Source organism: Lactuca sativa, chromosome 6 (genome assembly GCF_002870075.4).
Source record: "Lactuca sativa cultivar Salinas chromosome 6, Lsat_Salinas_v11, whole genome shotgun sequence".
NCBI classification, from domain to species: Eukaryota; Viridiplantae; Streptophyta; class Magnoliopsida; order Asterales; family Asteraceae; genus Lactuca; species Lactuca sativa.
Window position 1 is genome coordinate 25,650,840 of NC_056628.2, and position 26,009 is coordinate 25,676,848.

General features: G+C 37.6%; 1 protein-coding gene across 2 annotated transcripts; it reads right to left on the reverse strand.

Moving 5' to 3' along the window:
- Window positions 1-1,058: 1,058 nt before the first annotated feature.
- On the reverse strand, window positions 1,059-5,506 carry LOC111895177 (uncharacterized). Of its 2 annotated transcripts, XM_023891279.3 has the most exons (9): window positions 5,270-5,506; window positions 4,973-5,036; window positions 4,058-4,247; window positions 3,908-3,966; window positions 2,575-3,819; window positions 2,408-2,488; window positions 2,233-2,313; window positions 2,064-2,144; window positions 1,059-1,975 (listed from the first exon to the last, which is right to left on the reverse strand). In XM_023891279.3, the coding sequence occupies exons 3-9, from the start codon at window positions 4,182-4,184 to the stop codon at window positions 1,247-1,249; spliced, it is 2,403 nt and encodes an 800-aa protein (XP_023747047.1). In that variant the 5' UTR covers window positions 4,185-4,247; window positions 4,973-5,036; window positions 5,270-5,506; the 3' UTR covers window positions 1,059-1,246. The 2 variants fall into 2 exon arrangements, with proteins under 2 accessions (XP_023747047.1, XP_023747046.1); XM_023891278.3 differs by lacking the exon at window positions 4,973-5,036.
- Between the last annotated feature and the right edge of the window lie 20,503 nt (window positions 5,507-26,009).

Genomic DNA, 26,009 nt, shown 5'->3' on the forward strand with positions numbered 1-26,009 from the left:
AAAAAAACAAAGCCTTATCTTCATCTTGTTCATCTTAGAAATCGGTTGCATGTCTTTGAATATCAACTTTTGGAGTTTTGCAAATGAAGATTTAGAGTGTGTATTTAAGAAAACTGTGATCATCGTGTTTATGTGTGTTCAAGAGCAAGAGTTTGCAAATGAAGAGATATGATAGAATAGTGAATCAACAGATAGGATTTTTGGAGTTTGCAACATACCATTTTGAGATAAGGAAGAGAGGAAGAGTTTTTTTGGACGGAAGACTCATTGGAATTTTATGTTAACCGGAGCACATGATTTGAGATATCATGGTCGTCGGAAACCTGCTAAACTATTAATAGTTGGTTAAAATGGTATTTTGTGGAAAAAAAAAAAGAGTTTAATAATAAAACATGTTCAAACAATTTAAATGATTAAAAATGTACATGAGGCAAAATTCATTACTTTTAAAATCATTAACTCTAAAAATATACAAGAATATTACTTAAACAATAGAGTGATTTCAAAAAAAAAAAAAAAAACAAAAAAAAAAAAAACAAAAAAAAACTTATTTTAGGCTGAAGGATGTGATGTAATTCTCTTGTTTATCAAATTTTGATTCAACATAGACATTGCATATGAATTTGCCATTTTTTTTAATTTTTGCCTATAAATAGGATGTGTCATCCTTGCTTAAATTTTTATTTTTCAAATTAAAAATATTAACATCAAATAAAAAATTCATTAATAATAATTAAACATTTTTTTCTTTTTTTTTTCCGTCTTTCCTTATTTAACCTACAACAAAAATTTGTCTTTACAAGCAATCCTCACTTATTTTTAAATCGTCACTCGATCCAATATATATGACCGTTTCGTGATATTAACTTTCATGTACTAACTACTAACCACTAACCCGCCGTACAATCTTGGCTAGGTAGGATGACCACCGCAACTTACCACCACACACCATGTCATCTTATTTATATAATCATGTAGTCTTATGCAATGAAAGTTTAAATAAAGCTTCATAGGTTCATATGCAAAAAAATGGCAAATAGTTTTCCCAACAGCAAGAATGAACGAATCTAAAATACTTGTATATTATGTAATTATACTTTTACACTATCTTAGATCCGGCCATTCTAGCCCCTAGGGGAAACTTCAACATTACAATTTCTAAAACTATGCACCAAAAAAGAACAAAAACATATCCAAGGAACGAAATAACGTTCAAAAACATGTCTTTAGAGTCTTTGATTCTTCATTAAAGAACTAAGATATCATCCACCACTTCATTGATCAAAGAATCAATCAACCAACTCTCAATCTCAACTCCATATTCAAACACTTCAACATCAAAATCAAGCCATCTTTTATACCCTTCACCACTCATATCCTTATCAACAAGCTCATCCACCATACTATCTTTCATATCTTCCCACCCCACAATCTCCTTATACACATCTTGAGCTAACCGATTAGGTCTACTCACCATGGCTAACCCTTTACCCCACACCCTACTCCTTGTCTCCATGCATTCACTCACACAATTGAACACAAGCTCACGCCTCAACTTAACCACTTCTTCATTCGGTTTACCAAACTCTAACTTATCAAACACACGTGGGTTCACAATCTTTCGAGTCTTTCCTAATGTGAAATCTGTGAACATGGTTTCGATATCTTCAAGCACTTGTGTAACATAATCGGGTTCCCATTTGGTGAGTTTTGAGGTGGAAGAAGCTGAGTCAAGTAACTCGGTGTCAACATCCATGGGAGTTGAGTTTCTTGAAAAGGTGTTAGCTTTACCAATTAGCTCTTGTCCTTGAACAGAAGTTGAATTTGGTTTACAACTATCAGCAGTGTCTGAAGAATTACAGCTTTCTGTGATGAAAGATGGCTCAAGAACCGAGTTTGGACTCGGTTGTTGAGCACGAAGAAATTTTCGGTATTCGTAGTCGTTTGTGCTACATTCTGACATCGGTTCTACAACCTAAAAAAGCATAAAAAAAATATGTTAATCATTGAAAAGTACATGAATTGTAGTATATTAGAAGAAAAAAATCGGTAACTTAAATCACCTTATTGTGTTTCATAAGTTCTTGAGGATTATTGTTAGAAGAAAACCCGTAACTTAAATCACATTTGATTCGATCTTGGCCCTAGAAATATTACAAAAGATATCAAATTATTATGTATAAAGCACCACAAGAACTCAATAAAAACAATTGTATTTTTTTCGTAACATACCTGATGTTTCTTCATAAGTTTTAAAGGATCATATGATGAAAACCCACAACTTGAATCATCTCTAGTGATCATATCTTGATCCTAAAAACATCACAAAAGATATCAAATTTATCATCTTTAAACACAAAAAACCACACATAGAACACTAGTATCTTGTTCATATTTCATAACATACCTGATGATTCTTCATAAGTTGTAGAGGATCATATGAAGAAAACCCGACACTAGAATCATCCTTATCGATCATATCTTGGTCCTAAAACATCACAATACATCAAATTAATCATTTGTAAACTACAAGAAAGATATATAAAAAACTAAAAAGACATGAAATTTTGTTACCTTGTTTTTTCTTGTAAGATGTAGAGGATCATATGAAGAAAACCCGTGACTTGAATCATCTCTAATGTCACCTTCCATTAATGAATCTTGAGAAACTGATGCAGGAGTACCCGTTAATTCCCTAAGTTTTTGCTCCAAAAGAGTGCTCAAAGCATCACTTCCAATAACATTATAGTTCAAAGATGATGATGATGAGTTTGAAGCGTTATTTGTAGGGATGATTGGACGTGAAATTGGAGATGTGAATGTGAATGAAACGACATCGTTTCTACTACTTCTATAACTTTTATCCCTTACAACATTTTTTTCACCATGATTATTGTCTTCCATTGATCGTTTTCTTCGAGTGGTGGAATATGGTTCCTTTTTATGGCTAGTTTTTATGTTCTCCGAGACTTTACTTGAACTTTTTTGGGAAGAAATTTGTTTTCTAGTTTGTGGAGTTGACTTTCCTCGGTCAACTAAACTATTTTGTTTCTGATTGTTTTGCTTTAAAACATTTAAAGAAACAGGATTCTTTTGTGTGTTTCTTTCGGTGTTTGACTGAGTTTTGACCGATTGAGTTCGATGATTCAACCCTTCACGTTTTTGAACATTAGCCTTTGCTTGAAGAGCTAAAGAAATCGACTTTTTTGGTTCTAAAGATTGTTGTCCTTTAACATTCTTAACACCATTCGATTCTATCCCCCTTCTAGAACCTTCAGGAACCTTCGGTTTTCTACTCAGATTCTCCTTCGAGACTTTAACCCTAAAAGGAACCGAAGAAGATGGCGATGGTGATGATGAAGATGATCCACCAAAAGGTATCTTCGTTGCAGCTTCCATTATACTTTTAGGGTTACTTGATGACACGAATTTTGAATTCTTGATAGGAGATAAAAGCTTGTGACGAGTAATCGGGATTGATTTAGCAGATTTTGGAGGTAAAGCTTCGGTTTGAAACTTCTCAAATGCTCTCTTTTGAGGTGTGGATTTTATCGCTTCCATTTGACAATCAATCGATTCAAATTTAGGGTCTTTCGTGATATAAGGTGTCGATGAATCTTTATAAGATTGAGAATCAAAAGATGGATTTGAATACGTGTCTGAGAAGTTAAAAGTTGGCAATGAATCTAACCCCATAAGCCTCGCAACTACTCCAGGAGCTTTAGTTCCATAATTATCATCATCAGTTATCGAAGTTGCGCAACTGTAATCGCTACTTTCTTTATAACTCAATCCACCTATCATCTCATCTTCTTCCATCTGTAAGTTTTCATTGACTTTTAGGTCAAAAAGCTCATCTATAAAGAAACTCAAAGTGAAGATTAATGGAATGTATACAAGTATTTACCATGTTGAATCGTGTCATGGGCATGTTGCCATCGGTTCTCTTTGTTTGCTTCGGTTGTTCTGCAGGAAAAATGATGAAATGTTAAGGGTAAATGTGGAAAATCACAATGTAGGGACTAATATTGTAAATTATGGAGATGGATTTTTGTACCTGGTGATTCTGATTTGCTTGAGAATAACTTTTTGCGGGATTTTGCGTTCCAATCAAAAAGATGGAGAAAGCCGCCAACATAGCCGCCACTTCCGCCGCCCTTTGATCCATGTTTTTGAACTCCCATTTTTTCTTGTGTTTGATGGTTGGACAAATGCCACTACTATTTTGTCCAATAACCAAATTCCATCTGTGAATTTTAATCATTTGATTCGATATGTTAGTAGTTTGAGGTTTTTGACATGATGAATATAGATAAATTGTTAACAAAAGCTTCAAAATGACTACAAACAATGATAAAGATGAAGCAATCATTGGAATTTAAAAAGGTCAAATTTAACTTAAGATGATATATTCTACAAATAAGCAAAAATGTTATGAGTAAAAAGTTGTAGATATGTAATATTGGTATAAATTGTAATTCAAATACTTAAAATTTTCTACTTAACAAAGAAAGTCAAATATTGACCTCATTCCACGCATAATTCCACACCACAAACAAGCAGGAAAATCAAATTCAAGAAAGGGGATATAAAAAATATATATATATATTAGCACCAACAAATCCATTTATAAGTCTTTACCTTTAACTTTATATTAAACAATATGGTCAATTAATCACATTCTACATATAAATGATATAATAAACAAAAGTTGATTAAATATAAACAAGATGAAAACTTCTGGAAGACTCATTAATATACGCAGTAGAAGTCTTAAGGTGTGACATCATACATAACAAAGAGTAATTGATCACATTCAAGTCATAATCCCATTTCAAAACAAGCATAAAAACAAAAAAATAAACGAATGAAATCTATTCAGTAATCATAGATATAAAGGAATCCGTTATAATAGAGAAACATGATCAAGATTTCATAGAAACCCATGATTACAAATAGTTAAAGTCTTTACCTTTTGACTACATACTCGACAACGATGGTCGATTGAACCACATTCGACTAACAATAATCGAAACCTAGAATAGGAGAATCCCAAAATCATCACAAATAAACAAACCCAAACTCGATTCGGGAAAAACAAGACTAAAACAACACAAAATAAGGTCACACAGAGCAAAATTCTTCAGCTGTGAACATCACGCTTCAAAAAGACAAGTGAATCGACAAGAAACAAGCATACTAATCAAAACCCAGAAATGGATAGCAAGAACTCATCGAAGTAAACAAACCCTAAACCGAAAAACTTTACCTAAACAAGAAATGATGACGATCGGCAAATGGGTTTCGCCATTTTCAGCTCTTCGATACCCTGAAGCTTCCAATCGTTAAAGAAACATTTGAATTTGCAGAGATTTTGAGAGAAAATTGTAACGTTATCTAGAGAGAGAAAGAAAGGGAACCCTCAATCTTTGTGTGTGTATAGTGTTTCTTTTTAGTGGTTGCATTGATTTTCAATCCAAAAGCTTTAAATGGGAACATCAAATTGCTTGAAAACGGCAGAGTATAAAAAAATATATTTTTTGATTATTTTAATGTGGAATTCTTTTTGAAACAATAAAGTAATGGAATCATAGAAAATGCCAAAAAAGCTACAACGTCTCTTTAAGAGAGAGAGGGGGATAAATTTCAAATTACGAATGAGATTGTTGTTGAATGTTAACATCTTTCCAGTGCATCGCGGTACACGGTATCGAAATGTTGTTTATCGCATTTACATCCGACGGTTGAGAAAATTTCTTGGTCAACCTGCCTTGGATCATGTATTTATGGGTCAGACTTTTGGGCCTAAAATATAATAAGTCCGTTATGATGATACTCGTTCGTTTGATTAACTTTGTCATGTTATTATTAAAATTAGTTAACTTATTAAGAAACATTAACAAAATTAAATATACACACACAACTATAATAGTATTAGGTGTAAAATCCATGTATTACATGAGATAATTAAAAAAAATTAAATATAAAGGTCTAAATATTTAAGAACTTTGAATTTATAAGAAAATAAGAAAAATAATAAATTATTAAAATTGGTTTTTTTAATTTTTAAATTTAAATAAATAAACCAAATAAACTAATGAACTTTAATTTGGGAATTTTGAAATAAGAAGGTAAGTCAATTAATGAAATTGATATTCATTTATTACTATATTTATTGTAATTATTATATTAAAGTATTATGTGAAATTTATTAAAATAGAAAACCTATAAAATGACATGTTGAAAACAAATTAATTCAAAATAACCATAAAATAACATTTGACAAATTGAATGACAATATGACATGTGGCAAAAAAAACTTTATTTATTAGAGTAGATTAACTTATTGTCTTGAAATAAATAAAAAAGAAAGGTATAAATCTACCAACCAATTATTTTTACTTTTTTATTGGATGTCTCACTCATTCCGGACCTGAGATATCTCATTTATTATATGCTGACGATGACATATTTGTAGGAGAATGGAATCACTGCAACATCAGGAACCTCTCGAGAATACTAAAATGCTTCCAAATATCTTTAGGTCTAAAAGTTAACTTCCAAAAATCCAGACTGTTTGGAATCTGTACCACCGATCCTGAATTGCAAAGTATGGCCATAACACTTGGTTGTATGAAGAGATCATTCCCATTCACATATCTTGGCGTACCCGTAGGCACCAACACTAGGACCCGATAATTGAAAATTTCCAATCCAAGCTCTCTAACTGGAAGGCAAACACATTGTCATTTGGTGGTAGACTTACACTGATCAAATCAGTTTTGGGGAGCCTACATACTTATTACATATCCTTATTCAAGGCACCCCAAGGAATTTTAGACACCTTGGAAAAAATAAGACGAAGATTTATTTGGGGAGGCAACGAAGATAAATGGAAAATACACTGGGTCGATTGGTCAACGGTTGTATCAGATAAAAAAGTTGGAAGGCTTGGAGTGGGTACTTTGCAAGCTCAAAATACTGCACTCTTAGTCAAGTGGTGGTGGAGATTGAAAAACAAACATGGTTGGTTATGGGTAGATGTTATTAAAACTTTCCATAATCTTCGAAAACACCCTGCCAACTATTTGTCACGGAAAGGAGCTACTGGCGTGTAGAACAACATATTTAAGTTAGTGAAATGTCTGAACGACCACAACATCAATCCCGATTGCCTTTTTTCGCTCATCCCAGGATCCAACACTAAAATCCTTTTCTGGAAAGACATTTGGTGTGGTGACACTACACTTTATGTAACGTCCGTAGATCCGGGCTAGTCAATTTAGAGATAATAGGGGTCGAAAATGACTTTTCGACAAAAGATTATTTAGAATAAATAATCTTAACCAAGTTGTAGAATATGTATCAAGGGTTCCGTACATATAAAGAGCGCCGAAATCCGAGTTATAACGAAGAAGTTATGACCCGTCGAGGTTTAGCGACGAAACCGGCACGGCACCGCGAAGATGTAAATAGCGAATTTATGATAGAGCGAATTTTAGCCTTAGTAATCTAAATGAAAGTCATAGAATATGTTAAGCTGAGAACGTCCATAAAAAGAACGCCCAAATGTGACTTTGTATGAGGAAGTTATGATTTTTCGAAGTTTCGCCTTAGCGGTGTACAGCCCGAAGTTTGAGTATTAGATCGAGCGGTTTTTAGCCGACACAACCTAAACGAGAATCGAAGATCTCCTTATTAGGAGCATAATGATAAAAAGACAGACGAAAATGGACATCTGATGAAGAAGTTATAAGATTTTAACGGACTAATCTTGTCCCGGCCTGTTAAAAATATAACTTTAAAAATAAAGTCAGAATTAGCCGACATAGTCTAAACGGAAGTTGTAGAGTACGTCTCCACCTACACGTGGATATAAAGAACGTCAAAAACGGAGTTCGTATGAACGAGTTAAAAATAATAATAGCATATTTACGTATTAAAATAAAGTATCAATCATATATACGTACACATATATATACATATGTATATATCATTAGAAAGGTATCGACGATGCGGTCATTATAAGACTAATGTTGAGTTCTTTCGACATTAGTTTGGTACAAATATCATTAAATTTATTTAAAATAGCATTATAAAGGAGTGTTTAGTTGTTTATATAACTATAAGGTCATTAAGTAATTATGGAGGGTAGTTTTTGTAAATTCAATTACTATAAATAAGAGGCTTGGGCTCTCATATTTCTTACACCATTCTCTTGATTCAAGAGTCTTTCTCTTCTTATCCCCCGAGCATTTCGATCCCTCGTGATTCGACTTCTCTTTCTGTAGTTTTAGTATAGTAAGGTGAGCGTTGAAGCGCTGCACGAATCTTTCTTAGAAAGATTCAACGACGAAGTTCTGCCCCTGCAGAGCCCGACTCATAGCTAAAATCCCCTTGTAAGTAAGTTATGCTTACCCTATTTTAATATAGCTTATATTTAAAATTAATATTGTTATTATGAACTTATAATAATAATAATAATAATAATAATAATAATAATAATAATAATAATAATAAGACTAATAATTAGTCACGGTAAATATTAGACTAAAATCTAGTGGTAATAATACTAAGTTTCGTCGAAGGAAATTATTTTAAAGTAAACGAAGCGTTGTCCGACTACCGAGTCACCACCTTCTCAGGTGAGTGCATAGTTACTTTCATCTTACATATAGATATGAAGTATTTAATATATATTACGTGTTGTGAGTGCATAGTTACTTTCATCTTACACATAGATATGAAGTATTTAATATATATTACGTGTTGTGAGTGCATAGTTACTTTCATCTTACACATAGATATGAAGTAATTTATATAAATTATGTGCTATGCGTGCATATTATCTGAATACTTGTTGTCTATGCTGGATGAACGATTTTATACATGTTTTAAATGATTTAAATTGTATATGTATTTTATATCTACGATAATGTTGGGGTAAAACATGGGTAGATGTAGGGGTGTGCAAAAAAACCTCAAAACCGAGCTGAACCGGCCAATCCGAAACCGAAAAAACCGAATCCGAAAAAAACCATAACCGAAAAAAACCGAAACCGAAAAAACCGGATATCAACGGGTCGGTTTTTGGTTTTCATATTTAGATATCCGTGGATACCCGAACCGAACCGTTTGATTATATATATATCACTGTTGTAAAAATCCCGACTAGGTCCCGATTAATCTCCGATTAATCCTTAGGTGCTACTCGACCGATGTCACACCCTCAAACCAGAATGACGGAAACATTCGAGGGTGGATGACTTCACGTAGTATCACAACAATTGAATATTGTAAAGAAAGTAACACAACCATCATATATATAATGAAAACGTATAATGTAGCGTTATACATATTAGCAAAAGAATATTACAATATGATGATAAATGTTTGATAATAAAACATCCTTAGTGTTCTTTCTCCAAAAGCTGGTGGTTACCTGTATCACTGATTCCCTGAGAAATACAAGTGGTTTCGAAAAAGTGTCAACAATTAAGTTGGTGAGGTCATAAGTGTTTTGCATTGAAAAGTATGTCCTTTTTGGTAGTAAATCTATGAACGAGGTTTTCAGAAGATCCAATATTTTCTATAAATGGTTTGAAAAGTTTCCAGAGTTGGATTGCGTTAGTATGTTCTATACTTGAATAAAAACGATAAACTTTGTGCTAAAAATAAAAGGGAAAACTGAATGCATATATGAATCTCGTAAATCAAACTTGTTTTTATACTTTTATGTGAGTTTTATAACCATACTATTGACACTGACGGCCTGTAACAACATTCTTCAGGTGTTGTAGTGTTATGACATTTGTCACCCCAGACCTGCCGGTCTAATTATAGCTAATAGTTTAGGTGCGGGGTTGTCAATCCCGTATAGATCTATACACAAGTATCACGCTCTCTCTCCAAGAGATTATGGTATATAATACAGGACTTGAAATGCATACATACGAGTACGTTGAAGTTTGAATATCTCACATTACTTGGTATAAACAGATTTACGATGATAAAGACTTTACTTCATTTGAAAGTATTTCATTTGTCAAGATGTATATGTAAAATGTATGAATAACTTGTTAACTATACTCATTATAGTTTCTCAAAAGTATGTTTCCATTTAGTAAGAATAACTTGGTGATATAATAGCCCTCTAAACATAAAGATGTTTGTATCAATACCCTACAAGATAGATATTATAATTATGTTTATAAAAACGATACTTTGACTTGTAATGTACTTGTATTCCCCCCCCCCCTAAAACATGAAAAGAATTGAAAAGTAGGGGCATAAACTCACTCGTTTGGTTTGAAGAGAGAGAGGCTAGAGTTGAGCAGAACTTCGACCGCGGAAAGTTGCGTCTTCGGGCTCTTCGGGGATCTCTGCAGCGTAGATCTTTCGTCGGGGGCTCGAGTGCGGAAACCGAGGGCGTCGGGATGATCTCTGGGGCTTAGAAGTATGGGAGAGTGACTGAGGATTTGAGAATGTGTGCAAAAACTCGAAGCTTAACCTCTCTATTTATAGGCTGGAAACTCCTCGTACGCGGGGCGTACTTCCGGAGTACGCTGGGCGTACTCGGTACGTGGGGTGTATTTCGGTTACGCGGGGCGTAACAATGCGTCATGGCTTACGACTCCGGTCTAGCTAAGCGTAGAGGTGCAGCCGATGGGACTCGACTCTGGGTCTAGTACGCGAGGCGTAATCCCGGCTCCCGTCTTCTAAATTCTGTAACTTTCGCGTACGGGCTCCGTTTTTCGCGTTCTTTATATCCACGCGTAGGTGAGATTATACTCTACAACTTTCATTTAGACTCCGTCGGCTAGTTTTGACTTTATTTTTAATGATATATTTTTAATAGGCCGGGACTCCTAAAGTCCGTTAAAAATTCATAGTTTCTTTGTTCGACGTCGGTTTTCGTTTGTCTTTTTATCAATTTGCTCATATTGTGGAGATCTTCAACTCTCATTTAGGTTGCGTTAGATAATTAACACTCGATCTTCAATTCGAGTTTTTAGCCATCTACTACTGTTATGAAACTTTGAAAATTCGTAACTTCTTCATACGAGGTCCAAATTGGGCGATCTTTTTATGCATGTTTACAGTTTAGCGAACTCTACATCTTTTTTTAGATACTTAAGGTAAAAATTCATTTTTCGAGATTTCTCTTTTTACGTTAAATAGCATTTTAACGGCGTGTCTTAAATATACGAGTGGTTATAATTTCTTCAATATAACCCGGTTTTGAACGTTCTTTATGTTTTTGGAAACCTTGGCACGATATCTAAAACTTGATGCATCCCAACTTAGATATTTGAACACTTTATTTTTGAGGTTAATTTAGTTGATTCCAAATAGTTTTCGTTGTATTTGACATTCGAGCGTTACACTGCTTTTGGAAAAATATAGGGTTGTCACATCATCCCCCCGTTAAGGGAATTTCGTCCCGAAATTTAATCTAATATAGAGTTTACAGGTTAGGAAAAAGATGCGGGTATTTCTGTTTCATCTGATCCTCGCGTTCCCAGGTGTATTCAGGTCCTCGCTTGGCATTCCAGCGGACCTTTACAATAGCTATGCGGCTTTGTTTAGTCCTTTTTATTTCCCGATCCATGATCTCTACTGGCTCCTCTACAAATTGGAGATTTTCATTTATTGTGATTTCGTCTAGAGGGATGACAAGGGTCTCATCGGACAAGCACTTCTTTAGGTTTGATACGTGAAAGGTAGGGTGTACGTTGTGGATTTCCTGAGGTAATCTAAGTTTGTAGGCCACTGGACCGATCCTGGCAAGGATCTCGAAGGGTCCGATGTATCTTGGGTTTAGTTTTCCGCGCTTCCCGAAGCGTATTAACCCCTTCCAGGGTGAGACTTTTAGTAGGACTCGATCTCCGACCTGGAATTCCAAGGGTTTCCGTCTTTTATCTGCGTAACTCTTTTGTCTGTCCCTTGATGCTTTTAAACATTCCCGAATCTGAACAATCTTCTCCGTAGTTTCCCATATGATTTCTGGTCCAGTGAGCGTGTTGTCTGTTGCTTGTCCTTTTGCTAGCTGTGTGTCCCCCACTTCGGCCCAGCACAAAGGTGACCTGCATTTGCGACCATAGAGGGCTTCGAACGGGGCAGCCTTGATACTAGTGTGGTAGCTGTTATTGTACGAGAATTCGACCAAGGGTAGATGTGTGTCCCATGACTTACCAAAATCGATTACGCAGGACCTCAGCATATCTTCTAGAGTTTGTATGGTTCTCTCGCTCTGGCCGTCGGTTTGTGGGTGGTAAGCGGTACTCATGTCTAGCCTTGTCCCCAAAGCTTTTTGTAGCGATTGCCAGAACCTTGAGGTGAACCTACTATCTCGGTCCGAGATAATGGATGAGGGCACACCATGTAGTCGTACAATTTCTCTGAGGTATGTCCTAGTTAGCTTCTCTAATTTATCCGTCTCTTTGATCGGTAGGAAGTGAGCTGATTTAGTTAACCTGTCGACAATCACCCAGATAGTGTCGAGTCCGTTTGTCGTTTTGGGTAGTTTGGTTATGAAATCCATGGTTATACGTTCCCACTTCCATTCTGGTATTTCTGGTTGTTGCAACAATCCTGAGGGCTTTTGATATTCTACTTTGACCTTGGCGCACATCAGACACTTACTCACGTAGGTAGCAATTTCAGCCTTCATGTTCGGCCACCAATACAACTTCTTAAGGTCGAGATACATCTTATCGGAGCCGGGGTGTATGGAGTATCGTGTTTTATGGGCTTCGTTCATGACGACTTCTCTGAATCCGCCAAACTTTGGCGTCCAGATCCGATCCATGAAGAAATGAACTCCATCATTCTTGACCTCAAACTTCTTATCCATTCCCCTTAAGGCTTCTCCTGCCACATTTACCGATGTTAAGGCTTCTATCTGAGCTTCCTTGATTTGTGTGGACAAGTGTGAATGGATTGTCATGGTTAAAGACTTCACTCTGCGGCCCGAGTATTCCTTCCGGCTGAGTGCATCGGCCACCACGTTAGCCTTTCCGGGATGATATCGAATCTCGCATTCATAATCATTTAGTAGTTCTACCCACCGTCTTTGTCTCATGTTGAGTTATTTATGGTTGAGAATATGTTGGAGGCTTTTATGGTCGGTGAATATCGTACATTTCGTGCCGTAGAGATAGTGTCTCCATATCTTCAGAGCGAAGATGAATGCTCCTATCTCAAGATCGTGCGTTGTGTAGTTTACTTCGTGCGTCTTTAGTTTCCTTGAGGTGTAGGCGATGACCTTCCCTCGTTGCATCAGGACACACCCAAGTCCTTGGTTTGATGCATCGCAATAGACCACGAAGTCCTCCGTTCCTTCGGGCAAGGTTAGGATAGGCGCACTACATAAGGCTCGCTTTAGCGTTTGAAACGAGGCGTCTTGTTTTTCTCCTCATTCGAAGGTCACACTCTTCCGCGTTAGGGTGGTAAGTGGTTTGGCAATCTTCGAAAAATTCTGTATGAACCTTCGGTAATACTCGGCAAGTCCCAAAAATTGTCGGATTTCTGTAGGGGTCCTTGGTGTGGTCCAACTTTCTATTGCCTTGATCTTAGAAGGATCCATGTGTATCCCCTCCTTGCTTACTACATGTCCTAGGAAATCCACTTTCCGAATCCAAAATTCGCACTTGGAAAATTTTACGTAAAGCTTCTCTGCCCTCAACGTTTCCAAAACTTGGCGGAGGTGTTGGCTGTGTTCTTCCTGGCTTCTAGAATATATGAGTATATCATCTATGAACACGATCACGAATTTATCCAGGAAGGGACGACATACTCGGTTCATCAAGTCCATGAACACCGCTGGAGCATTTGTCAATCCGAAGGGCATTACTACGAACTCATAGTGAACATAACGTGTTCGGAAAGCCGTTTTAGGGATGTCTCCTTCCAGCACTCACAGTTGGTGATAACCAGATCTTAGATCGATCTTTGAGAAGTAGCTTGCTCCCTGCAGTTGGTCGAACAGATCGTCTATGCGCGGTAGGGGATATCGGTTCTTGATCGTCAGTTTGTTCAGCTCTCGATAATCGATGCACATGCGAAAGGATCCGTCCTTCTTTTTCACGAATAGGACTGGTGCTCCCCATGGTGAGAAGCTCGGTCTGATGAATCCCTTGCTCAGCAGCTCGTTTAATTAACTGGACAGTTCCTGCATCTCGGCTGGGGCTAAACGGTAAGGCGACTTTGCTACTGGGGTAGTGTGACATCCCTATTTTCACGGCCAGAAAAGACCGATGTTGTTTATGCTTTATAAAAATCAGAGTACTTCATTTTATAAAAATGTTGCGGAATTTGTTCCCAGAAAAACATGGTAAATACGTTATTAAAACATTTTCGAAGAAACGTATTTATTTCATTTTAAAACGTTTGGGATGTCATCGTTAATACAGAAACATAAGCATAAACAGAACTTACAATTATTTACACTAGTGATCTACATCTCTTTAAATCTCTCAGTGTAGTGTCACTTCATATCAACACCTATGATATAAATAAACTGAGTGGGTCAGGTTGGGAAACCTGGTGAGTACATAGGGTTTTCAACCCACAATAATATAATTATTATGTTTAAACAATCAAATAATCAACCCAATTACCCATCCCTATTATCTTCTTTATTCTTAAGGATCTACCTTAAGAATCAGCTATTTCTCATTCGTTCATTCCTAAGGATCATCCTAAGGAAACAACATGAAGTCCATTGTTGCCAATGACACTTTGGTCAAGCGCAGCTGCTAATCTTGTCACTTAGGCACAACTGCCAGAATTGGGACATTTCCTATGAGGCGCTTCTGCCGGTATTGACCTTTTAACGCCACTGTCATGGTCATAAGGCTCCCTATTAGGCACAGCTGTTGATACTGTCCTTAGAGCGCAGCTGCTAGGACGTTTATCGTAGATCTAAAACATCTACGGGTTGTGGCGCAGCTGCCAGTGCTCATCTATAGGGTACTTGGTCCACTGCTGCCAATGGGCACTAGGTCCGTACTACTAATGTTCCTCTATTTCAGCTTTTATCCCTCATCATTCATCTACCCATGTTTTACGCAACATATTTTGTAGATATAAAATACTTTATACAGTTTAAATCATTTAAAACATGTATAAAAATCTTTCACCAGCATAGACAGCAAGTATTAAGACAATATGCACACATAACACGTAATTTATATTAAAATACTTCATATCTATGTGTAAGATGAAAGGGACCATGCACTCACTTGAGGAGGTGGTGACTCGGTACTCGGACAGCGCTTCGTTTACTTTAAAATAATTTCCTTCGACGAAACCTAGTATTATTACCACTAGATTTTAGTCTAAGATTTATCGTGACTAATTATTAGTCTTATTATTATTATTATATAAGCGTTTAAACAATACTTTCCAACCACTATGTACAGACAGGGGCCAGACATAAAACACCGGAGGGCAGGACCATTTTGGCATATAGCACTTCTGAAATCCAACAACCCTATGCGGCCCTTTAAACCAGATTCCCCGTACCGCGAGTAGTTAAAAAGATATTATAACGACACTTATATAATTCATAATAATAGCTCAAATATTTATTATAAATTTATAATAACAATACTAATTTTAAATATAAACTATATTTAAAATAGGATAAGCATAACTTACTTACAAGGGGATTTTAGCTAGGAGTCGGGCTCTGTAGGGGCAGAACTTCGTCGCTGAATCTTTCTAAGAAAGATTCGTGCAGCGCTTCAGCGCTCACCTTACTATACTAAAACTACAGAAAGAGAAGTCGAATCACGAGGGACCGAAATGCTCGGGGGATAAGGAGAGAAAGACTCTTGAATCAAGAGAATGGTGCAAGAAATATGAGAACCCAAGCCTCTTATTTATAGTAATTGAATTTACAAAAACTACCCTCCATAATTACTTAATGACCTTATAGTTATATAAACAACTAAACACCCCTTTATAATACTATTTTAAATAGATTTAATGATATTTGCACTAAACTAATGTCGAAAGAACTCAACATTAGTCTTATAATGACCGCATCGTCGATACCTTTCTAATGATATATACATATGTATATATATGTGTACGTATATATGATTTATACTTTATTTTAATACGTAAATATGCTATTATAATTTGTAACTCGTTCATACGAACTCCGTTTTTGACGTTATTTATATCCACGCGTAGGTGGAGACGTACTCTACAACTTTCGTTTAGACTCCGTCGGCTAATTTTGACTTTATTTTTAAAGTTATATTTTTAACAGGTCGGGACAGGATTGGTCCGTTAAAATCTCATAACTTCTTCATCCGATGTCCATTTTCGTCTGTCTTTTTATTGTTACACTACTAATAATGAGATCTTCATTTCTCGTTTAGGTTGTGTCGGCTAAAAATCGCTCGATCTAATATTCGAATTTCGGACTGTACACTGCTAATCCGAAACTTCGAAAAATCGTAACTTCTTCATACGAAGTCAGATTTGGGCGTTCTTTTTATCGAAGTTCTTAGTTTAACATATTCTACGACTTTCGTTTAGAGCACTAAATCTAAATCTCGCTCTATCATAAATTTACTATTTACGCTTCTCGGCGCCGTGCCGGTTCCGACGCAAAACTTCGACGGGTCATAACTTCTTCGTTATAACTCGGATTTCGGCGTTCTTTATATGTACGGAAACCCTGTGACATATTCTACAACTTGGTTAAGATTATTTATTCTAAATAATCTTTTTGTCGAAAAGTCGTTTTCGACCCCTATTGCCTCTAAATTGACTAGCCCGGATCTGCAGGCGTTACAATTATCTCCCCCTTTGGATGATTACGTCCCGGAATCATCAACGAAACAGGGTCATATAATGACTCCATACGTCATCTCTTCATCCTAGGTAATAATTATAACTTCTACATTCCTTCAATTCTATCTCTTAAACTCATTGACTGTAAGAGTACTCGATCGTGCACCTGCTCTCTACCTCAGGTTAGACTCCAAATTATGACCTTCAAGTCATAATCTCGATCCTTGCTGGATACGGACTTGAGATAAGTTCTTTTATTACTACTATAGATCGATGTGTCATATTCTAATGACCTATCATCGTATGTTGCAACACTTAGACTTAGGTCTCTTAGAGTTAAATTCTAAAACAGACTATGCATTCCTTCATGTTCTAATGTGATATAATCACACTTTAACATTAGGCATTTCTAGCCACCAACTTCCTTAACAACGAGTGTGATACTTCTATTGATCGCTTTGATTTCAACCGTTTGGTTTAAGTCGGACGCTACATCAAACTTGGTTCTCTGAACCACACAACATACTCATCGTAGTCGGACTCGATTCGATACGACCACTAGGGTCGGAATATCAACAATCTTCTTAGTCATTACCGAAACGATGGTAACAACACACACGAAACCAATTACTAGCTTCTTGGTAACCTTGTGACTTTCCCTGATCCAAGTGTGAGTCCTGTGCTTCCGGTAGTATAGGCCTCTACTACCATTCACACCTACTCATACTCGTCTCAGGTATTGTCCCACAGTTTTCCAAGTCACCACACAAGAAAATCATATAACAGCTTAACACATCAGATATCAAAACGAAGGTTTTTATTATTCCTTGAAACTATTACATAGGTGTTCAAGTTCACCCTAGAATATGCCTCTAACAGGCTACATCATACGATTCTATGGCTACCTCATAACTTGATCTTTGGATGTCAAGTTGTCACTCCTAAATCCTCGCATTGTTATCTGCTTCGTCAAGGATCATTTGAAATGCTCTCGCCTTTGGCTTTGGCGGCACATTTGGCTTTGTAGCCCCCTCTCTCTTTGGGCAATCTTGCTTGAAGTGTCCTTCCTCATTACATTCGTAACACACCCTTTTATTGAATTTACACTCGTTGGCATAATGCCCATGCTTCCCACACTTGAAACAAGTTACTTCCTCACTGCATTTTCCAGAGTGTTTCTTTTTGCACTTCTCGCACCATCTTTCTTCACTCCCTCCTCCTCTAAACTTCCTGGTACTTGATTTGCTTCTCTCATCGGGCTTCGCAGACCCCTCAAACTTCCTCTTTTCGCCAACCTCGGTCTTGTTGGCGGCTCTTCCCTTGATCATCTCCTCAACCGACTTGGCAGCCCAGATACCTGCCTCCAAAGTAGGTGCCTGACGCACTGGCACTGCATATTCCCATGGAAGTCCCTTTGCGTACTTGTCAATTTTTGTCAGCACATCCGGAACAAGACGTAAGGCGAACTCCATCTTCTCTGTGAAGTTGTTGGTGTATTCATCAATAGACATGCTTCCTTTCTTTAAGGTAAGGAATTGGTTTTCTAGCTCGAGCAGATTTTGGGCTGAGCAGTACCTACGTTTGAAATGCACCAAAAATTCTGCCCATGTCAGTTGCAGGGGCTCATTGGGGCTCAGCGTCTTTCCCAAGGTATTCCACCATCGTACAGCGCCTCCTCGAAACTGACGCACTGCAAACGTGGTCTATTGTTTTCCCTTGCAACCGCACGTCATGAAAGCTAATTCCATCTCCGAGATCCAATCCATGACCCCGATCGGATCCTCCTTTCCAGTGAAAGTCGATGGCTTGCAAGTCAGAAAATCCTTGTACTTGCATCCATTCCTCTCGACTTCGTCATCTTGGTTGTTTTGTCGAACTATTGGTGGGTTGACTTGACCAACAGTCCCACTGTAGTTTCCTTCCTCAGTCTGCCCTTCGTTCAACTTGGGCTGTTCGATCTGAATAGTCGCTTCCTCACGATTTTGCTGGAGCAAACGTCTGGTTTCCTCCATTTGACGATCCAACATTGCTTGGATCATCGCTTGCACTCCTGCCATCGTTATTGGCTCAGCAGCGGCTACCACAACCGGTATTTGCTCAATCGCTGGGGGTTGATCTCGGTTCCCATTTGCATTCACGTTTCCGCTACGGGTTCTTGCCATCTTGATCTATACGCCGAATAAGGTGAATCTAGACCTTTACTTAGGATTGACGTTTAAATCATTCTTATCACTCCGAAACGTTTATATGCTAGTTCTAATATCGTAGTTAAACGCTTAGAATCTTAAACACATAAGGTTTCCAGATCCGGTCGGCAACAAACCATAGATCCGAACAAATAACAGCATATCAGGCACAAGCATTTAGCACATAAAAGCATTTTAGGCACAATTCCTAAAATAAGCTAGTGCTCACACCTCACAATCATCGCTTAGCATTCTAAGTTTAAGTCTAGAAATAAATCCATATTCCTAGTTCGCTTAAACTAATGCTCTGATACCAACTGTGACATCCCCATTTTCACGGCCAGAAAAGATCGATGTAGTTTATGCTTTATAAAAATCAGAGTACTTCATTTTATAAAAATGTTGCGGAATTTGTTCCCAGAAAAACATGGTAAATACGTTATTAAAACATTTTCGAAGAAACGTATTTATTTCATTTTAAAACGTTTGGGATGTCATCGTTAATACAGAAACATAAGCATAAACAGAACTTACAATTATTTACACTAGTGATCTACATCTCTTTAAATCTCTCAGTGTAGTGTCACTTCATATCAACACCTGTGATATAAATAAACTGAGTGGGTCAGGTTGGGAAACCTGGTGAGTACATAGGGTTTTCAACCCACAATAATATAATTATTATGTTTAAACAATCAAATAATCAACCCAATTACCCATCCCCATTATCTTCTTTATTCTTAAGGATCTACCTTAAGAATCAGCTATTTCTCATTCGTTCATTCCTAAGGATCATCCTAAGGAAAAAACATGAAGTCCATTGTTGCCAATGACACTTTGGTCAAGCGCAGCTGCTAATCTTGTCACTTAGGCACAGCTGCCAGAATTGGGACATTTCCTATGAGGCGTTTCTGCCGGTATTGACCTTTTAACGCCACTGTCATGGTCATAAGGCTCCCTATTAGGCACAGCTGTTGATACTGTCCTTAGAGCGAAGCTGCTAGGACGTTTATCGTAGATCTAAAACATCTACAGGTTGTGGCGCAGCTGCCAGTGCTCATCTATAGGGTACTTGGTCCACTGCTGCCAATGTATTACCTATAGGGCACTAGGTCCGTACTACTAATGTTCCTCTATTTCAGCTTTTATCCCTCATCATTCATCTACCCATGTTTTACGCAACATATTTTGTAGATATAAAATACTTTATACAGTTTAAATCATTTAAAACATGTATAAAAATCTTTCACCAGCATAGACAGCAAGTATTAAGACAATATGCACACATAACTCGTAATTTATATTAAAATACTTCATATCTATGTGTAAGATGAAAGAGACCATGCACTCACTTGAGGAGGTGGTGACTCGATACTCGGATAGCGCTTCGTTTACTTTAAAATAATTTCCTTCGACGAAACCTAGTATTATTACCACTAGATTTTAGTCTAAGATTTATCGTGACTAATTATTAGTCTTATTATTATTATTATATAAGCGTTTAAATAATACTTTCCAACCACTATGTACAGACAGGGGCCAGACATAAAACACCGGAGGGCAGGACCATTTTGGCATATAGCACTTCTGAAATCCAACAACCCTATGCGGCCCTTTAAACCAGATTCCCCGTACCGCGAGTAGTTAAAAAGATATTATAACGACACTTATATAATTCATAATAATAGCTCAAATATTTATTATAAATTTATAATAACAATACTAATTTTAAATATAAACTATATTTAAAATAGGATAAGCATAACTTACTTACAAGGGGATTTTAGCTAGGAGTCGGGCTCTGTAGGGGCAGAACTTCGTCGCTGAATCTTTCTAAGAAAGATTCGTGCAGCGCTTCAGCGCTCACCTTACTATACTAAAACTACAGAAAGAGAAGTCGAATCACGAGGGACCGAAATGCTCGGGGGATAAGGAGAGAAAGACTCTTGAATCAAGAGAATGGTGCAAGAAATATGAGAGCCCAAGCCTCTTATTTATAGTAATTGAATTTACAAAAACTACCCTCCATAATTACTTAATGACCTTATAGTTATATAAACAACTAAACACCCCTTTATAATACTATTTTAAATAGATTTAATGATATTTGCACTAAACTAATGTCGAAAGAACTCAACATTAGTCTTATAATGACCGCATCGTCGATACCTTTCTAATGATATATACATATGTATATATATGTGTACGTATATATGATTTATACTTTATTTTAATACGTAAATATGCTATTATAATTTGTAACTCGTTCATACGAACTCCGTTTTTGACGTTATTTATATCCACGCGTAGGTGGAGACGTACTCTACAACTTTCGTTTAGACTCCGTCGGCTAATTTTGACTTTATTTTTAAAGTTATATTTTTAACAGGTCGGGACAGGATTGGTCCGTTAAAATCTCATAACTTCTTCATCCGATGTCCATTTTCGTCTGTCTTTTTATTGTTACACTACTAATAATGAGATCTTCATTTCTCGTTTAGGTTGCGTCGGCTAAAATCGCTCGATCTAATATTCGAATTTCGGACTGTACACTGCTAATCCGAAACTTCGAAAAATCGTAACTTCTTCATACGAAGTCAGATTTGGGCGTTCTTTTTATCGAAGTTCTTATTTTAACATATTCTACGACTTTCGTTTAGAGCGCTAAATCTAAATCTCGCTCTATCATAAATTTACTATTTACGCTTCTCGGCGCCGTGCCGGTTCCGACGCAAAACTTCGACGGGTCATAACTTCTTCGTTATAACTCGGATTTCGGCGTTCTTTATATGTACGGAAACCCTGTGACATATTCTACAACTTGGTTAAGATTATTTATTCTAAATAATCTTTTTGTCGAAAAGTCGTTTTCGACCCCTATTGCCTCTAAATTGACTAGCCCGGATCTGCAGGCGTTACAGGTAGCTCCGGGGATTAAGTCGATTCTGAACTCAACTTGGCGCTCTGGTGAAATTCCTGGAAGATCTTCTGGGAAAATATCTGGGAAGTTGCAGACTTCTGGAATGTCTTTAATGTTCTTTGGTTCTTGTTTCTGGTCTACTATGTGGGCTAGAAAGGCATGGTATTCCTTACGAAGATATTTTTGTGCCTTAACACAGGAGATGATTTGTAAACTTGAACTAAGATTGTCACCATAAATGACAAGGGTTTCGCCGTTTGGCAGATTGAGGCGAACGTCCCTTTCGTGACAAAGTATATCGGCATGGTGAAGGCTCAACCAGTCCATACCGATGATGACATCGAAACTTCTTATCGAGATGGGCATAAGATCGACTCGAAACAAGTGCTCGTTTAAATTTAGTGTGCATCCTACGTACAAATCGTTTGCGTTTTCTGTTTTACCGTTTGCCATTTCTACAGTGAATATTTTATTGAGTGGTTGGGGTTTTTGACTAAGTAGGTGTTTGAATTTATGACTCACAAAACTTCTCTCCGCACCGCAGTCAAAGAGTATGCATGCATAAATGTTGTTGAGTAGAAACGTACCCATAACCACCTTGGGGTCTGCTATTGCTTCATTCTGCCCTATTGCCAACACTCTCCCCACGCCACCAACGTCCCTCGTCTTGGGGCAGTCCCTTTTGAAGTGCCCAGTTTCTCCACACCCATAACATGCCTGGCTTATCCCAGTACCAGGAACTTGAGTGACTGGTCGCGCTGGTGCCTTACAGAAACGGGCTGTGTGCCCTTTCTTGTCGCAGTTCTTATAGTGCATCTTGCGGCAATTACCGTGGTGATGGTAGTTGCACTTGTTGCACTTGGGCAGATTCCCCGCATATGGTTTTGTTGGCGTAGGGGCAGCAGGAGTTGTGGTGGGGGTGGTAGCAGCATGAACCGCAACCATTTGTTTCTTTGAAGGTTATTGCGAAGTTTTCCCCTTTCTCTTGTTCCAGAATTTCTTCTTCTTGTTGTTGTTGGCATTGATCTCGTTGTTGCTGTTCCCTTTGGTTGGTTCAGCCATGATAGTCGTGACTCCTTGACATACACCATGATCAACGAGAGATTGCGCCAGTTCCTTGGCGCTGGCGAAGGTCATGGGTTTGGAAGCTAACACACTTCCTCGAAGTTGGGGTGATAGTCCCCAGATGTATCTCTCAACCTTTTGCTTTCCAAGATTAACATCCCTGGACAAAGTGTTATTAAGTCACTGAACCTGTTGGTGTAACCTGCTATGTCCGAACCTACCATCGAAAGGCTCCACAGTTCCTGTTCAAGCTTCTGAATCTCGCCTCTTGGGCAGTATTCTCGAAGGAGCATTCGTTTCAGGTTTTCCCAACCCATGGAGTTCGCCACCACTAGGGTTAGTGTCTGTACGTGGCCGTTCCACCATGTCAGGGCACGTTCAGAGAAAGTAAAAGCAGCAAACTTTACTTTGCTTTCTTCAGGGCATGCACAGATTTCGAATACAGCTTCCGTTTTCTCTATCCATTGAGATAGAGCCAATACTCCTCCAGTCCCATAAAAGGGAATAGGTTTTCCATTGGTGAAGTCTTTGTAAGTGCATACCCCTGAACGGCCTTGACCTTGGCCATTTGTAAAGCTGTTTGTTCCTCCCCCTGATCCGTTGTTGCTCATTTGAGCCATCGCTGCGGTTACAGCAGCAGTTACAGCAGTCTGGAACATAACGGCATCCATAATTGGAGGAGGTGGTGGAGGTGGTGTTGAAGTTGAGTTTCTGCGTGTTGATCTACGAGGAGGCATGTTCTGGTAGAGAAAAATAAGAATGAATACTATAAGTTTCTAATGTTTTGATAATCGCGTGTTAGTTATATCTTGTAATTTGTTTTGACTTTAGTTTATGGTTTCAAGGTAGGCATAGTAATTTTTGTTAACACCCATAAGTTCCGAGAGGTATACAAAGAAGTACTTTCATATTCATATATAAAGGTCACACCTGAGGTGTGTTACATTACGTTTCTTGTTTGAAAATTTGACCTACCTAGAGGTCTCCGATTACAGATACAAAAGGAAATAAGGGAAGAAACTTTTATCCGAAATCCTATTTTATAACAAAATTGTTGGGGTTTGAACAAGCTCTACTTGCGGCGTGTTGCACGTTTGGAGCTAGATTCGGCATCCGACTGTTTGACTCCCATCAGGCGCCTCTCGAGATCTGCTTGTTGTTCCTTCATCTCTCTTATTTGTGCTAGTGTCGTTATCATTTGATTCTGAAGCGTTCCTGTGTAGATTTGGGTATTCTCATGTAGTCCTTCCAAACGACGGATGTCTGCGGCGTTACCTTGAGTAGCAGCATTGACCTCGCGAACTCTGGCTGCTTGCCTGTCCGTCTCGTAGTTCTGGGTAGCTATAGCGTTCACAATAACAGGAAGTGCTCGATCAGCTGAGCCTCCCCCACTGACATTGTAAAAATCTCGGCACATGCCGAAGGGAGGGCGTACACCTTGCTGGCGGCTCCAGTAGTAGAGGTGACTTCCCCACATGGGAATGGGTCCCGGTTGATAGGGTCTGATTTCGGGAGGATGGGGGATGGGAGGGTCGATTACTTCCGGCTCGGAGTCTGTTCAACTAGAAATTTCCTCGACCTCTTCGTCGACTTCGAATTCCTCTCCGACTTCGACTTCGAATTCTTCTTCGATAACCCCTTCGGGTTCTTCCTCGGCCTCTTCTTCGATTTCCTCTAGGTCTTCCTCCGGGTCTTCTTCTATCCAACCGCCGTTGCCTTGGTCTGGGTAGTAGGGATCTCCTGGTAAATGGAATCCGGCCATTTGTCTGTACTAGGATAGAGGTATGAGAATTTTATAAGAAAATAAATTTCTATTTAACGACTTACTATTTTTAACTATATTTTTACGGAGCACAAATATTTTATTGTACAACTATTTTTAACAATACTCCTATAGTATTTCAAATTGGCGAATCTAAAATAATTTGTATTTGGTAAGTTTTTGGCTTGTTGTCCACTATGACCATTCCTCGACGTACGTTGGTCAAATCCAGGATAAATATAGTTGATCAGGCTATATTTATTCTCGACCTGATTACATACCCCGAGGCTCAATCGTAGTGTCGTAACTTGCCTTAATACTTTTTAGAAAACTTGTCATGATACGAGATTAATGCATGCTAGTAAAATTGTATATTTTTTTTAAAAGGAAGTATATTGTTCATGAAAACGTTTTGTCAGAGGGTTTTTGGTCCCCTTTGCATTTATAGTTTGTATATCTTATGTGGTTCGATATACTTAGTTCACTATAAACAATGCTCTGATACCAATCTGTCACACCCCCAAACCAGAATGGCGGAAACATTCGAGGGTGGATGACTTCACGTAGTATCACAACAATTGAATATTGTAAAGAAAGTAACACAACCATCATATATATAATGAAAACGTATAATGTAGCGTTATACATATTAGCAAAAGAATATTACAATATGATGATAAATGTTCGATAATAAAACATCCTTAGTGTTCTTTCTCCAAAAGCTGGTGGTTACCTGTATCACTGATTCCCTGAGAAATACAAGTGGTTTCGAAAAAGTGTCAACAATTAAGTTGGTGAGGTCATAAGTGTTTTGCATTGAAAAGTATGTCCTTTTTGGTAGTAAATCTATGAACGAGGTTTTCAGAAGATCCAATATTTTCTATAAATGGTTTGAAAAGTTTCCAGAGTTGGTTGCGTTAGTATGTTCTATACTTGAATAAAAACGATAAACTTTGTGCTAAAAATAAAAGGGAAAACTGAATGCATATATGAATCTCGTAAATCAAACTTGTTTTTATACTTTTATGTGAGTTTTATAACCATACTATTGACACTGACGGCCTGTAACAACATTCTTCAGGTGTTGTAGTGTTATGACATTTGTCACCCCAGACCTGCCGGTCTAACTATAGCTAATAGTTTAGGTGCGGGGTTGTCAATCCCGTATAGATCTATACACAAGTATCACGCTCTCTCTCCAAGAGATTATGGTATATAATACATGACTTGAAATGCATACATACGAGTATGTTGAAGTTTGAAT